At 37.4% G+C, this 17,215-nt stretch overlaps 1 protein-coding gene across 5 annotated transcripts in view; it reads left to right on the top strand.

Moving 5' to 3' along the window:
* The window catches only part of PDLIM5 (PDZ and LIM domain 5), a 226,911-nt gene that overhangs the window by 140,934 nt on the left and 68,762 nt on the right, over positions 1-17,215 (top strand). The window contains exon 10 of one of the 5 annotated variants that reach the window (XM_065907223.1): positions 282-1,498. The exons of the other annotated variants lie outside the window; for them this stretch is intronic. Within the exon in view, the coding sequence (XP_065763295.1) occupies positions 282-375 (94 nt within the window). The 3' untranslated portion in view covers positions 376-1,498. Of the gene's footprint in view, positions 1-281; positions 1,499-17,215 lie in introns of those variants that run through there. 5 annotated transcript variants of the gene reach the window in all.

The following is a 17,215-nucleotide window of genomic DNA, read 5'->3' as shown; positions in this document are numbered from 1 at the left end:
AACACTGCAGATCTCTGTGAATGAGTTCATGTGTCTTGCAGTTGCTTTATTTGGGGAACAAAGATTGAAGTTCCCAAGAGGGCTCTATAGATTAATTTCCATATTTCTAAAAATGCTCTACCCTTAAAATCTTTGCTATTAAATCAAACAGCTCTGTGAGATTAAGCTTTTAGAAGGCATGTTTTCTGCATGGTGATCTAAATGTAGAAACTTTTCTTTCTCTTTCTTACAACTCTTCTATCAATCTCTTTTTCTTTTTTCTTTTCTTTTTATTTCCACAGGGAAAAGATACCCCTTCACGTCTTTAGTCCCAAATACACAAAATTACGTGACTGGCACCATGAAGTTTCAGCACGTGCTCTTAACGTACAGTGATTTCTGAGGCTTGCCCCTTCCCCCAGCAGGCAGCACATACCTTTTCATTCACTTGTTCTTTTTCTCCAACTTCTTAGCCAAATCTGTATTAAATTCGCCTTGTGAGAGAAAATATAGAACCTTTCTATACTTTTCTAACCATTTCCTGCTGTTTCGAAAACGAGGAGGATGAACATGTTTTGTGCTATTTGGTAGCCCACAAATGTTAAACCAAGAGAGAACAGTAAGGAGCTAGATTGAGTCAATAGATTTACATGTGTTTTTATTGTTTTTATGGGAGTAACCTTGGAAAAGGAGTTCTTTTCGTAAGTGGAGTTGGGTTGGTTGGTTGAAGCAGAGGTGAATGAGCAAATAATGTCCTTGTGTAATTGGGAAAATACTTTCTTTATGTTATTACATTTCCCAAGGTTACTTTTAAGTTCATTATTATGTAATGTTCAAAGTGGGTTGTAAACACTTCTAAGTAAGCAAATACAGAGGCAAGATAAAATAGAAATGACTTTATTAGAATAGAGTTTGTTATAATTTGGATATGTTTTAAAGGAAGAGCTATTGAGGATGGCTGTCTGAAGAGCAGGAGGCCTAGATTTGGCTCCTAAAAAAAGAAAGAAGAGAATTCTGCTCTTTTGGTTTGGTTAGTTTAAAAATCCTATTTTCTACCAAAGCAAGTATCTCTAAACTGGTGGATACATTTAGGGTATAAACAATTTCTAGGTATTAACTAGTAACATGTAGACAAGATAGCTTTGTTTTATTTCTAAAACAGGGTAAATGAACATAAAATAAATTGCAACATGAATGATTCTTTAAGTGACATCAGAGAAATAGTTTACTTAGTGATATAAATAATTGTGCAGTTGTTGCTCTTTCTAGGAATCTTTGTTTTGGGAGATACATGCAAGCTAAATATCTGACCAGGAATGCTTTCTATCTTGTAATATAATGTATTATATATTAGATTAAATTCAATAATGAATGCGTTTTGAAGTTTGGAAAAGTATTGTAATAAAGTTGCCTTTAACTTAGCTTTGTAGTTGTTTTCTGTTTCCTTGAAGTTAGTAACAAACTATCTGAGACTTTACAGTACCACTTGGGTAAAATAAATATTTCTCTTGATATTTAATTTGGAATATGTTTTTTTAATTTTGTGAGATTGCTAAAATGTGAGCATAGAATATGACAAAAATACATATTTTTTCTGCACAATGTTACATTATTTTATATAGTATCTTCTGTGAGAAACAACACAAGAATAGGTTGGGTTAAAAAGAATTCATTTGAATCAGTTCTAATGAGATGGATGAAACTGGAGCCCATTATACAGAGTGAAGTAAGTCAGAAAGATAAAGAACATTACAGTATACTAACACATATATACGGAATTTAGATAGATGGTGGCGATAACCCTATATGCAAAACAGAAAAAGAGACACAGAAATACAGAACAGACTTTTGAACTCTGGGGGAGAACGTGAGGGTGGGATGTTTTGAAAGAACAGCATGTATATTATCTATGGTGAAACGGACCACCAGCCCAGGTGGGATACATGAGTCAGGTGCTCGGGCCTGGTGCACTGGGAGGACCCTGAGGAGTCGGGTGGGGAGGGAGGTGGGAGGGGGGATCGGGATGGGGAATACATGTAACTATATGGCTGATTCATGTCAATGTATGACAAAACCCACTGAAATGTTGTAAAGTGATTGGCCTCCAACTAATAAAATAATATTAAAAAAAAAAAAAAAAAAAAAAGAATAGGTTGGGACACAACATAGAATTAGGCTTTGTGTGAAAATTATTACTGAAGCATCTTTGTCTTCAATCAAGGTTGCATTTTTATTTTCCCAGATTTTCTTGATTTTAATGTCATTGTAGGATAGGGAAACTGCCTCATAATTTGGAGAAACTAACATTAATTTCCATTAGTGATTACTGTTTAAAATTTGGCATGCCAAATGTGTTTTTAAAAATAGTTCTAGGATTTATCTGTGTTCATTTGTACTACAATACTTTTCTTTCTTTTAGTTGTATATCAGTTCTTCAGATACTGCTTATGATTTTATGTTTCTGACATCAGTCCCGGTTGCTACTATGCCTCTGGCCTCTATAAGAAAACTTATTTTGTTAGACCAGGTTTTCATATACCCTATAATTCTTCACTAATCTCAGGAGATGATGCTTGAAAAAAAATCAAGTTCTCATGAAAATAAATGGTCTTGGCTAGAGTAAACATGGTATCTTATAAGAATCAGATTTCTAGAATAGACTTCAGAGTTGAGAGAAAGAGCTACTAGAAAGAGAGTTTTAGGTAAATAAAATAATGTTTACTTAATAAAAAAAGAGAACATATGTATGTAAAACCATATAACTTGAAATACATGCCAGTGAAAACTAGAGTTTTAATACCATACCTAATTAAAAATAAAATACTTAATGTCTCATTGAAACCATAGATTTAGATAAATGGAATGATCCATGAGTATGCGGGTACATGTTCAGCCAGGATTGCAAAGGACATTCTGTTTGACCCTGTCAGAGGTTGAATTCCTGTGCTCAGTTAATCTCCTGGGACATCTTATATTCCAAGCTTAAAAGCTAGCCAAAAATTATAAAAACGTCTTGCAAAAATATTGTTGTAAGTCTAGTGACCTAATTTATAGCTTGTTTTTGTTTGCCTCTCTTCAACAGACTTTCTTTATCAACAGGCTTGTTTTTCATGTAAAATTGGAAATGTTACTCTTAAGAATTTTCACCATTTTTTTCTTTTAATATTTTAACAGCCAGAAGATAGAGTGACTCCCACATAGTCAATCTTTTTTTTTTTTTTTTTGGTTACCTTGAAAAACAATTATTCGTGGAAACAGAAATCTACTCATTTTGTACATTCTTATGCCCTTTAGGAAAACCCAGATAAAAACAGCCCTAGAGAGTTTGTTTAATAAAAGTTGTGGTGTTAAAAGAGTTTTCTTTTATTCATGTTTTTGTTTTTCAGAAATGTAGGATGAATTGATTTCCCCAAATAACTTAGCAATTGTTGTAGTTGCCAGTGTATATTTAAAATATTATAAATTAAAAATTTTTTTTTGTTGCCTACTTTCATTCTTTCACATGAGTAGTTACTGAATGCTTGAATTCCGGAAACTGTTATGTGCTGGGGATTCAGGAGTAAATAGCAGATAAATATGTGAACAAGATCATCTGTGACAATTGAGTTACCAAGATAGTAAGTTAATATAAAGGAAATCTGGTTTAGGCAGGGTGGGATCACTTAAATTGTGTGGATGGACAGGGGAGTCTGGCAAAGAGTTGGCCATGACTTGAGCGCCTTATCACATGTGTACACATTGAGGAGATGACCTTAATGGCATTGCCTGAGGGAGAGAAACGGGTCAGCCAGGTGATTTTATGACTTGGGATGAGTGCTCAAGACAGAGGAAACAAATGTGAGAACCCCCGAGTGGGAGGAAGCACAGGAAGTATACAAAACAGAAAGAACAGTGTGGCCAGAATGTGGTATGTGACGGGGGAAGCATGATACAAAACATAACTCTTAATCCATATAGACAAATAAATTATGTTCCCAATACTGTCCTCAGCATTTTAAGTGGGAAGTTTAAAGGTGATTAACACATCTGAACACTTTAAAGTAAAATTAGAAAATGAAGAATCAGGGCGGTAATCAACTTTCTAAATAAAGTTTACACCACATAGTTATTGCCAGCCCTGATCAGTGTAATGCATTTCCCACTGAGATCTATTGAAGATGAAAAAAGGGCGACATTAATGTATATTGTAACATATTTGTAGGGAACAGAATGCCCCGGAACACACATAAAATCACTTAAAAACAAAACTTTTATGTATAGAAATGTGGCATATAATGCTCTGTGCATAATTTAGTGATGAATTTGAAAGTTTAGTCCTCTGTAAAAAACTCTCGGTTTTCACATACGACCACAGCTGCAGACATCCCTTGTTCCAAGCCTTCTAGGAACTGCCCACCTGCAGTGAAGTGATGGAGGGAGGGTGGGGAGGAAGCCTGGCCCTTGCAGCACCGGTAGGGCTGAACCGGAGGGTCCGTGCTAGCTCTGTTACATCTCAGGGTGAACCTCGCTTTTATCTGTTCTCTTCAGTGTGGTTCTGGTCCTCACCTTCTCACTGTTCATTCTGGGACACTTCTCATTGCTTCTCCTTACATCTCAGACCAGATTACAAACACCATTTAAGGAAATCGTTAGTGAAAGATCAGTTTAGGGCAGCCTGAAATGTGTGGAATTCAAAAGAAAGATATGTTTACTTTTCTTTGCCTTGAGGAAAGGATGTCTATTTGCCAATTGCATCAGAAATACCCTGGGAGTAATAAGTAGGTAAAGGTATTTCTATTATAGATAACTTTTGTTTCCTACCTTGGTGTTTGTAGTGTTTTATTTTTTATCCTTGAAATAAAGCAGGTTTACTGGCAAAAAAAAAAAGGAGAAAGTAATCAGATGTAATCAGGGCTATAGGAATGAATTAATGAAATAAGCTTCAAAACAAAAAAAATTAACTCTGAATAAACGTTATAAGATCCAGTAACTAATAAATAGTACTTAGAAAATATTTTACATTATAATTTTCCATATGGAACATTTTAGAATCAAATGTATCAGCCACATAATACGTTTTATTTGAACACTTCTGTTTCCTTTACGTCTTTAAAGTGTGAAAGTGAAAGTTGCTCGGTCGTGACCGACTCTTTACGACCCCATGGATTATACAGTCCATGGAGTTCTCTAGGCCAGAATACTGGAGTGGGTAGCCTTCCCTTCTCCAGGGGATCTTCCCAACCCAAGGATCGAACCCAAGTCTCCCACATTACAGGCAGATTCTTTACCAGCTGAGCCACATCTTTAAAAATTTACCTCTAATTCTCTCCTGGGAGGGATACTGCAGCTGAGTGGCCTTTGGAAATGTATGGAATAAACAGAGATCTCACAAGGACAGGAGGGTGCTACTGGGGGCCAAGGGAAGAAGAGTCTTCTAGTGCTCTGAATAATTCCACAGAACCAGGTATCATCTTCCCAAAAGACCAGTGGAATGCCCCTGAGAACAGTGGGGCCGAGTACAAATGCTTCTCTTCCAAGATCTCCTTATTCTATCTGCCGCTCTAGCCACAGGTTCTAACCCACCGTGCCCCACCCCCACCCCACTTGCTTTTCTAATTTGTGTTATAGATATTTGTCTACATATCCTACATCTCCTACTAGAATTTGAGCTCCTTGAATACAAAAGTCTTAATGAAACATAAATTGAAGGGAAAAAGCATTCTAATAGGCATGCTATTTCTCCTAGACATTTATACATAAATGTATATATAAATATAAATATTTAAGTATATAGATGTAGTTGATCTCTGAACAGTGTAGGGGGATGGGGTGCCAACCTCCTGTATAGTCAAAAATACACATATAACTTTACAATCAGCCTCCTTTTCTGAGGTTCTGCATTCTTGGATTCAGCCAAGATGGATTGGGTAGTACTACAGTATGTATTATTAGATTAAAAAAAAAAGTCCACTTGTAAGTGGACCAGTGCAGTTCAGATTCATGTATTCAAGGGTCAGCTATATATAATATACAAATTCTATTTGCAAGTGGGTGTTTGCAGTGTAAACTTCATCTCTAGTAAACTACTTTAGTCAGCTGAAGCTACCATACAAGATAACCAGACTTGATGACTTAAACAACAGAAATTAATTTTCTCACAGCACTTTTTTCTTTTTGTTTATTTTTTAAATTTTTATTTATTTTTTTCATTTATTTTTATTAGTTGGAGGCTAATTACTTTACAATATTGTAGTGGTTTTTGCCATACATTGACATGAATCAGCCATGGACTTACATGTGTTCCCCATCCTGAGCCCCCCTCCCACCTCCCTCCGCATCCCATCCCTCTGGGTCTTCCCAGTGCACCAGCCCTGAGCACTTGTCTCATGCATCCAACCTGTACTGGCGATCTGTTTCACACTTGATAATATATATGTTTCAATGCTATTCTCTCAGATCATCCCACCCTCTCCTTCTCCCATAGAGTCCAAAAGTCTGTTCTATACATCTCTGCCTCCTTTTCTGTCTTGCATATAGGGTTATCTTTGCCTTCTCACAGTTATAAAAGCTAGACGTCCAAGACCGAGGTGCTTGCAGGGTAGGTTTCCGGTGAGGCATGCCATGTCAGGCTGAAAGCTGGCCTGCTTGCCTCTGTGTCCTCACACGGGCTTTCTTCTGTGGACTAGCAAAAAGCGTGAGCTATGGGTGCCTGTCTCTTGTGTTCCTTTAAGGACACCAGTCTTGGATTAGAACCTCAACTGTTATGACCTCATTTAACCTTAATTACCTCCTTATAAAGCCTGTCTCAAAAATACTGTTGCATTAGGTGTTAGGGCTTCAACATGAATTTAGAGGAAGGATGCAATTCAGCCCATAATACACACCAGCTGCCTTTCTATACTAATATTCATTTTGACAAATTAGTATTTAGAAAAAGCTATTCTAAAGTAGAGTCACTGACTTAGACCTAGTTGGAAGTACTGTTGTTACCTCTGTTGTGATGCCTCCTTTTCTGATTGGGATGCTAAGTGTTTGTCTCCATATCCTATATCCATAACTATAGAGTGTAAGCTCCTTGAACACAAGCTTTTTATGTTCTTCACCACCCCCATGTTTGGCTCTAATAAGCACTTACTAATGGTACCAATTATATATAATTGCATATTTCTCCAATTCTCTGTTCAGTTTTAGAGAAATTGTTTGCAACAGGTTTTACATAACTTTTAATTGAGTGAATTAATTCAGAATAAGGTCAAAGCTTCATAAAAATATCAAGGAATTAATATCTATAGTGAGGATAAGGGAGAGCCACACCTAAGCTGCTTGGAAGGGGAATTGTTTTGCTATGGGCAATCTAACTGGCAAAAGCTGATGCTCTTCCCTTGCGATTATCTGTTGAATAGTTGTGGAAGATATTAAATAAACATTTGTTTATTAATCCATGTTCCTTTCTGGTTTTGGTCTGTTTTAGCATGAATAACTCCATGACGCCTGTGAGGTGACAGTACATGACTCATGTTAGAAATAGGCATGTGAAATGCTTAGTGCTCTGATTGGAAAAGCCAACAGAAATTTTATCATTACCAAGGAAATGTTTCAAGATATAAGTATAATCTAAAACACTGATTTAAAAAAAAACAGCCTCCATATTATCAGATGTGCTGAAAGCTGATATTAATATGTGGCTGACCATAATAGAGAATTATTGAAGGCCATAGAAAATTATATTTAAAGTTAATTATTTTAGAAACATATATGCCTAAAGTACATTGTGTCAAGCACCATACAAAGGGTAATTTTTCTTGACTCACTATTTTCTCAGTTTCTACTATATGTAGTAAAATATTTATCTAATAATTTTAAGTTTTTTATGCATGTATAGAAGATCCCCTGCAGAAGGGAATGGCTACCCACTCCATTATTCTTGCCTGGAGATCTCCATGGACAGAGGCGCCTGCCGGGCTATAGCCCGTGGAGTTGTCAAGATTCCAACATGAGTGAGCAACTAATCCTTTCACTTTCATAGGTCTATATAAATTAGTATAAAGTAGCATTTTGAGGGCTTCCCTCCTAGCTCAGTCAGTGAAGTATCTGCCTGCAGTGCAGGAGACCCAGGTTCTATTCCTGGATCAGGAAGAACCCTTGGAGAAGATAATGGCAACCCACTCCAGTATTTTTGCCTGGAGAATCCCATGGACAAAGGAGCCAGGTTAGGTTACAGTCCATGGGGTCGCAAGAGTCAGACACGACTTAGCAACTAAACCACCAAACCACCACCAAAGTAGTATTTTAGTTTAGCAAAAAAGATTTCTAAAATTATCATGACCAAAACATGCTTTAATTAGTCTTTGTTTTTTCTTTCTTGTTCAAGTAATGGTGGGTTCTGATTTTCCACAGGTTATGGTGAAGAATTAATGTGTGATGTAGTTTCCCAATTTTCAAAGACTTAAATGTCCTCACCAAGGGAAGAGTGACTGCATCTCCCTTTAGCTAGAAAACAGTTCAAACTCCAGTCACCAGTTATATTACACAAAACTAAAGTGGTTATGCGGGGAAAACAATCTTCTAGGCTCTTCCTTGGCACTAACTAATGTCTCTCTGATTTTCGTTGAAGGGCATCAGAACAGATGTTACTTCTTGAACTGAAACTTGTCACTTTTGTCCATTCATTGAAAATTTAGACAGCAGAACCTACATAAATTTGTCCAAACAGGCTCATTTTACAGCAGATTTTTAAAATATTTTAGGTTGTTCACAGATATTCACAGGAAACACATAAAACAGATTTTTTAAAATTTATTTATTTAGCCTCTCGGCTTGATTTCCCTGATCAGGGATTGAACCCGGGCCCTCGGCAGTGAAAGTGTAGAAATAGATTAATGAAGAAACACATTTTGCTAACCTGTGCATGTCTTCATTATTGTTGTTTTCACAGATATACTGGACTCTGTTGTATATTCTTATTAGGACATGTGTCATTTGAGTAAATTACCTAAAATTATTATTTAAAAGCTTACACAAAGAAATTCGGAATCATTTCCTTGACTCATAATCTCACATGTTTTCATGAGGTTAAAATCAGGTTTGCCCCAAAACACAGAACACAAAGACTTTCACAGCACAGTCTAATTTTTAAAAGCAAAAACAGAACATTAATAACCAGATAGAATTGCTTAGCTGATAATGTTATCATACGCATTCCTGCAAAGTATTGTGTTAACCTGGGAAAAAAGACCACAGGTTCAAAAATGGGTATATAACCAAATAGTAATTATTGTCTATTGCAAAATATGGGATGTTTGTAATTTATCTCCTTTCATTTTCTACTGGTTGATTACATTGTCCTAGGGCTTCCCTGGTGTAAGGAACCCGCCTGCCATGCGGGAGACCTGGCTTCGACCCCTGGGTCAGGAAGACCCCCTGGAGGAGGGCATGGCAACCCACTCCCAGTATTCTTGCCTGGAGAATCCCGTGGATAGAGGAACCTGGCGGGCTACAGTCCCTGGGGTTGCAGAGTCGGACACGACTGAGTGACTAAGCACAGCACAGCACACATGCGGATACTGGTTTGCTGACTATAATGTAAAAGTCGCCATCTATTGAGCTTAAGTAATTACTACACTTGAGCTCCTTGTGAGAAAAGTACATTACTGAAGCAAGAAACATAGTTCCAATATACTCTGTTTTCACACACAGATTGTTTAATTTTCTGTTTAATTATGGAAATACTTGGATACTTTTTCCAAATTACTTCACTACTTACTGTGAAGACTAGTATTTATGAAGTTGTTTCATGAAAATCAGTGCTCATAATAAGCAAGCATTGACTTTCAAAGTACAGAATATGCACTAAGTTCTTTAGAAGTTTTATCAGACTAGCACTACTTCTGTTATGATGCTGTTTAGATAAATTCTTTTCTTTTAACCTTAAATAGTTCAAAATTATTTTATTGAATTAAACAACAAAATAAAAGGAACTTATTTTCTTAACTAAAACTCAGTGTTGAAGACACTTCCTACAGCTTACTTTTTTTAATTCAAAGGAAATTATAATTTAAAAAGATTAATTGGGGCTAATTATAATAGTCTTCTCTCTAATGGAAGACTTAATTTTCTATCTTTGACTGCCATTCAGTTTTACATGTTTCCATCACATGGAAAGGTTCAAAACCCCAAGTTTTTCTACCTTTATGTGAAGGTGTGTTTATTATGATGGTGAAGTGAAAGTTGCTTAGTCGTGTCGTGTCTGACTCTTTGCGACTCCATGGACTATACATATACAGTCCCTGGAGTTCTCCAGACCAGAATACTGGAGTGGGTAGCCATTCCCTTCTCCAGGGGATCTTCCCAACCCAGGATCAAACCTAGGTCTCCCGCATTGCAAGCAGATTCTTTACTGTCTGAACCGCCAGGGAAGCCCAAGAATACTAGAATGGGTATGTGTTAGTCGCTCAGTTGTGTCCAACTCTTTGTGACCCCGTGGACTATGGCCTGCCAGGCTTCTCTGCCATGGAATTCTCCAGGCAAGACTATTAGAATGGGTAGCCTAGCGCTTCTGCAGTGGATCTTTGTGACCCAGAAATCAAACTGGTGTCTCCTGCATTGCAGGCAGATTCCTTACCAGCTGAGCTACTGGGGATTTTATAAAAGGAAATTGAAATAATTTGTTGCATAGTATAGCATAAAACATTTGATAGGTATGGACATTCAGATGTCTTAATTTTCTTCTTCCTACTCAAATTAAAGAATTCTGTTTTCAAGTTACATTATTCTTATGAGCAATCTTAATTGTCTATATTTTCTCCGTTGTATTTCTCTATTTTTATATTAACAGGTATACATTGGGTGCTGTTTCTTTGTGCAGTTTTGATACGTGTTCATCTCCCAAATACATCTAATCAAATGCTTCTGAAGAGTCTGTAGTCATTTGTTTGAAGTTATGTTCAAGCTAGGACAACACCTCATCAATTTTTGAGTTAGTGTTACATATGTATTTTGTCTTTTCACATATTTATTACCCTAATGTCCTAATAATTCTAGGATAGGAAAAAATGTTTGAGAATAAATTCCTGAAAGATTTTCATGGCTTCAGGTAGTTGTAGATCACTGTTCAGATAATGGGTAAGCTAGAAGTTTTGATACAAAGAAGCAAGACTTTTAAGCGAACGTGGTGTACTCATACTTATCCTTTGCTTACAACAATGGAATCAAATATCTCTTGTTAATATCATCAGATCTCTTAGCAGTGATACAAGTAGGGATATTGAAGCAGTACCACATGCTTGTTAAGAAAATGTACATACACATAATAGTCATTTAAATGTGAAAGATAAAACAACCAGACAGTGTTAATTTAAAAGATTAAAAAAAGTAAAATATATATATATATATATATATAACAAGATGTTGTCAGGATTATTATTAAAATAATAAATGCTGGTTGTTGAAAGATATTAACAGGCAAACAAAAATCACTCAAACCCAGAAATAAACACTGAAGAAGTTTACATTTATTTACCTTCTGGAGAAGATTGAAGCCCAGGTAGAAAGTTTTTCTTAATGTACTCCCTAAAATGGGCTTAAAACTCAGCATTCAAAACACTAAGGTCATGGCACCATCACTTCATGGCATGTAGATGGGGAGACAGTGGAAACAGGGACAGACTTTTTTCTTGGGCTCCCAAATCACTGCAGATAGTGAATGCAGTCATGAAGGGTAAAAGTCACTTGCTCCTTGGAAGAAAAGCTGTGACAAACCTAGACAGCACATCAAAAAGCAGAGGCATGACATTACTGACAAAGGTCTGTCTAGTCAAACCTATGGTTCTTCCAGTATTCATGTATGCATGTGAGAGTCAGACCGTAAGAAGGGCTGAGCGCCAAAGAATTGATGCTTTGAACTGTGGTGTGGTGTTGGAGAAGACTCCTGAGAGTCCCTTGAACAGCAAGGAGATCCAACCAGTCCATCCTAAAGGAAATCAGTCCTGAATATTCATTGCAAGGACTGATGCTGAAGCTGAAGTGCCAGTACTTCAGCTACTTGATGTGAAGAGCTGATTGATTAGAAAAGACCCTGATGCTGGGAAAGATTGTAGGCAGGAGGAGAAGGGGACAACAGAGGATGAGATGGTTGGATGGCATCACTGACTCAATGGACATGAGATTGAGTAAGCTCCACGAGATGGTGAAGGACAGGAAAGCCTGGCATGCTGCAGTCCTTGGGGGACACAAAGAGCTGGACACAACTGAGTGACTGAACAACAGATAGGCTATAAATCACTGAGAGAAAAAGACTAAGTATTTAGAGAACTTATAGATGAGATTTGCTAAGTAATACAATTTTTTTTTTAAAGTCTGGAGAATGGAGAAGAAAGTAGAAGACTGGGAACAGAAAATATGGTGCTAGGTTTTAAAAAGGAAAAAGGTCAGCTTCTAAACTATAAATTAGTTTGAACTCAAGGTCACTTGAAAAAAAAAAGGCCCTGAAAACAATCTTAAAAACCATCTAGTGCGCACTGAGACAAGGAGGGCAGGATTGCCATGACCCAGAATTAAATTCTAAAGAAACAGATCACATCCAGCTAATGCATTTTGGATAGATTGGGGGAGATCTTAATTTTAACAATTATCAAAAGCTTTTATAATCCCCTTGAATTTAATGATAAAATGAGACTAATGATTATCAAGTAGATTCATAACAGGTTAAAGGAGTTTAATGAAAGGACAGTGTTTGGAGAGGAGTCAGTGGCTTGGATGAAGACCCCTTCTACAGTTGACTGCCTTAATTTGTAGCTAATATGAAGCAGGAAGGTATAGCAAGTATGTTTCATAACCAGATCCTCCTCAATAATATATTGGCCACGTAGGGAAGTGGACCAAATCTAGATTTTTTTAAAAAAAAGAAAGGAAAGAAATTTGATATGGTTATGTACAGTTTAGATCAAATCATCTGCTCTTCTTGAACACATTGGGAGGAGTGGGATAAAATTATCAAAAACAAATATCTGAAAAACTAGGGATTTTGGAGGAAAATGAACCCAATATGAGTTTGTCATGTCACATGGCCTCTAAAATTATAAGCAAGTAAGAGTTCTGTTCTGTGCTAGTAAACTCTCATGTGCATATTATGTGTAATGTTTATTGTGTTTAGTCTTTGACAGTTATGTAGCTAACCCCAACAAAATAACTGAAAAATCATGGGACATGTAAGCAGTCTTTGGGTCAGAGGCAATTATATAAGTGCTTGTTTTTAGTTGATAATATGAGCTAGTTCCTTGACCAAAATCCATAGCTCCATCTTCCACACTCTCCCTTAGTATCAGGCCTCATAGATGGCTATGGAAATTGATAAGTAACTGAGTAAAGAACTAGTAAGGGGCCAGAGCATTTATTGCCTTGTGTATAACATTAAGGGATTTAGATTCTTATCACAAATAGGAAACCAAATACAGGATTTTAATCATGGGAGTAACATCTGACGTCAGTTTTTAAAAGATCATTCTGAATACTATGGAAACTTAATTATAAAGGAGAAATAATGAAAACGGAAGGCTAGTTCTGTGTATTTTCTTAATTCAAGCAAGAGATGATAGTCACTCAGGCCATGAAAGTGCTAATAGAGCTGTAGAGAATTGAACTGGTTTATATTTTAGAAGAAGAACTGGCAGGAGTTTAGAAATAAGGGGGGTTATTGATGGATAATGGGAAATTGCTGAGTCAGTTAATTTGGTAAGCATTAATTCTGTTGGTAAAAGTCAGTGAAATTGACAAATCAACTCAGTACAGTCAGGAAGCTAAGGGGGTCAAAATGTAGAGGAGTGAGTTGGGGAAAAGCGTGTTTAAAATATAGATTTTAGACACGTTAGACTTGCTGATGAAAAAGTAAAGGTTATGAATTCTGAAGTGCATGGTTGTGGCATTCCAGGCCTGTGACCTAACTGTAGAGGGATTATCACTGAACTGAAGAAGTTAAAGAATGTAGCGGTCTGATTATTTAGTGATTCAGCATGATAACATTGAAGTCATCAGGAAGATTATTGGAATGGGGTAAAGCCAACAGTGGGGAGGGTTAAGGCGAGACAGTGACTAGGTGTGGAGTCAGTGGTGTAGTCTGGCCCAGGCCCCAAAGCACTTGGCATATTGCAGGATCAAAGATGATTGCTGGTAGGAACAGTAAGAAGAACGACCCTTGCTCCATCTCTAGGTTTATAAACTTATGCAGTATGAGAAAAAAGGGACCTCTGAGGGACGGCAAGGGAGGTCTAGAATGGCAGAGGGTTTGTGAGGTCTGAGAGGTATGGGAAATGGATCAGATTAGGAGACATAAAACAGTAAAGAAATAAGAGTTCAGAAGATGATGGATGGATGACTCAATGGGTAGTATTTGTGGCAGGTAAATAGAGATGGGAAGTATGATGGACTTGATCCTTGTGGTCTGTTACAGAAAAGTGGACATTAGACCATAAATTCCATGAGAACAGAAAATTATAGTGGGCAGCATGTATGATGTGAAATGGGACTTCAAATAAGATTTTGTTGTTGAATGAATAAGTGGATGCAATGAATGATTGAATGGGAGAGCTCAGGCTCTGTGATCCAGAATATTTAGCTAGAGAGCATGTAGTCAGTGGCTTTTATTCTCTAATGCTGGAAGAACATTCTTGCTGGACATGGGGTGGTGTAGTGCCTTTCCCAAGATACGTGGCTTCTCCAAGGACTCACACTGGGTGACTGTTGGACACACATAAATAAATCAAAAAGATTTATTTATATTTTCAAATAGGTAACAGATTGACTCAACACTATAGAATGATACATTATTTTAATCTGAATTTGGAAAAATACTTTCATCATAAATTCTTTTTATAATATTAGGATTACATTACCACTACAAAGTGACAGATTTTTGCCCCATACAAGAAACTGTTCCTAACTATATAGTAGAAATCAGTGAAATCACTAATCGGAATGATTCAGTGATGAAATTGATGATACTCAGTGAGAGGAGCTAAGGTTAGTGCGAAGTACCCTGCTGTTAGTGAGGGAGATGGACTTTTATCAGGAATAGTTACAAGTGATCTTTAAGTTGGTATTATACCTTAAAATCTTTATATTGTATTGGTATTTTTATAGACATAGTGTAAATATATACTCATTCTTTATCCATGTTATCTTTAGACTGCATGCTATATTTTCTCTAAAGAGATCAAGAAATATTATAGATAACTAAAGAGTTCAAAATCCTAAAGGATAATGCCGTCAAGGAGTTGCATTCAATATGTCAGCAAATCTGGAAGACCCAGCAGTGGCCACAGGACTGGAAAAGGTTAATCCTCTTCCCAGTTCCCAAGAAAAGTAGTACTAAAGAACGTGCTAACCATCGGACAATCACACTCATCTCCCATGCTAGTAAGGTCATGCTTAAAATCTTGCATGCTAGGCTTCAGTATTATGCGAACCAAGAACTTCCAGATGTCCAAGTTGGGATTAGAAAAGGAAGAGAAACCAGAGATCAAATTGCTAACATTCACTGGATCATAGAAGAAAGCAAAGGAATTACAGAAAAACATCTACCTCTGTTTCATCAATTATGCTAAAGCTTTTGACTGTGTGGATCATAACAAACTGGGGAAAGCCCTTAAAGAGACAGAAATACCAGACCACCTTACCTGTCTCCTGAGAAACCTGTATACAGGTCAAGAAACAGCAGTTAGAACCCTTTATAGAAGAACTGATTGGTTCAAGATTGAGAAAAGAGTACGAGAGGGCTGTCTGCTGTCACCCTGTTTGTTAACCTATTGCTGAGTACATCCTGAGAAATGCTGGGCTGGATGAGTTACAAGCTGGAATCAAGATACACAGGAGAAACAGCAACAACCTCAGATATGTGATGATGCTATTCTAATGGCAGAAAGCGAAGAGGAACTAAAGAGCCTCTTGATGAGGGTGAAGAATGAGAGTGAAAGAGCCAGCTTAAAACTAAATATTAAGAAACCTAACATCATGACATCTGGCCCCATTACTTCCTGGCAGATAGAAGGGGGAAAGGTGGAAGTAGTGACAGATTTCCTCTTCTTGGGATCTAAAATCACTGTGGATGGTGACTGCAGCCATGAAATCAGAAGATGATTGCTTCTTGACAGGAAAGCTATAACAAACATAACAGCGTGTTGAAAAGCAGAGACATTACTCTGCCAACTAAGGTCTGTAAAATCAAGGCTATGGTCTTCCCAGTGGTCAGGTATGGTTATGAGAACTGCACCATAAAGAAGGCAAAAAGTCAGAATTGAAGCCTTTGAACTGTGATGCTGGAGAAGACTCCTGAAAATCGCTTGGAAAGCAAAGATATCAAACCAGTTAATCTTAAGGGAAGTCAACCCTGAATACTCGTTGGAAGGACTGGTGCTGAAGCTGAAGCCCCAATATTTTGGTCATCTGATGTGAACAGCCGACTGTGTTCCCTGTGAGCATCAGGGAAAAGTCCCTGATGCTGGGAAAGATTGAGGGCAGAAGAAAAAGAGGGTGTCAGAGGATGAGATGGCTCGATGGCATCACTGATGCAATGGACAGGAACTTGGGCAGACTCCGGGATCTGGTGAGGGACAGGAAGGCCTGGCATGCTGCAATCCATGGGGTCGCAAAAAGTCAGACATGACTGGGCGACTGAAGACAACAAAAAGAGTTCACATAATATTAAGACTGGGCATTTAATAATGTAACATCCATTACAGAAAAGCAAGATCAGAGAAAGGCATCAAAGCTAAGGCAGAATTTGTTGTTGTTTTTTTCCATATATTTTTATTAGTTGGAGGCTAATTACTTTACAATATTGTAGTGGTTTTTGCCATACATGACATGAATCAGCCATGGATTTACATGTGTTCCCCATTCCGATCCCTCCTCCCGCCTCCCTCTCCATCCCATTCCTGTGGGTCTTCCCAGTACACCAGCCCTGAGCACTTGTCTCATGCATCCAACCTGGGCTGGTGATCTGTTTCACCCTTGATAGTATACTTGTTTCAATGCTGTTCTCTCAGAACATCCCACCCTTGCCTTCTCCCACAGAGTCTAAAAGTCTGTTCTGTACATCTGTGTCTCGTTTTCTGTTTTGCCTATAGGGTTATCATTACCATCTTTTTAAATTCCATATATATGCATTAGTATACTGTATTGGTCTTTATCTTTCTGACTTACTTCACTCTGTATAATGGGCTCCAGTTTCATCCATCTCATTAGAACCGATTCAAATGAATTCTTT

The sequence above is a fragment of the Muntiacus reevesi genome, chromosome 16 (genome assembly GCF_963930625.1).
Source record: "Muntiacus reevesi chromosome 16, mMunRee1.1, whole genome shotgun sequence".
Lineage (NCBI taxonomy): Eukaryota > Metazoa > Chordata > Mammalia > Artiodactyla > Cervidae > Muntiacus > Muntiacus reevesi.
The sequence above is the reverse complement of the archived record's forward strand: the minus strand, read 5'-3'. Positions and strand labels throughout refer to the sequence as shown.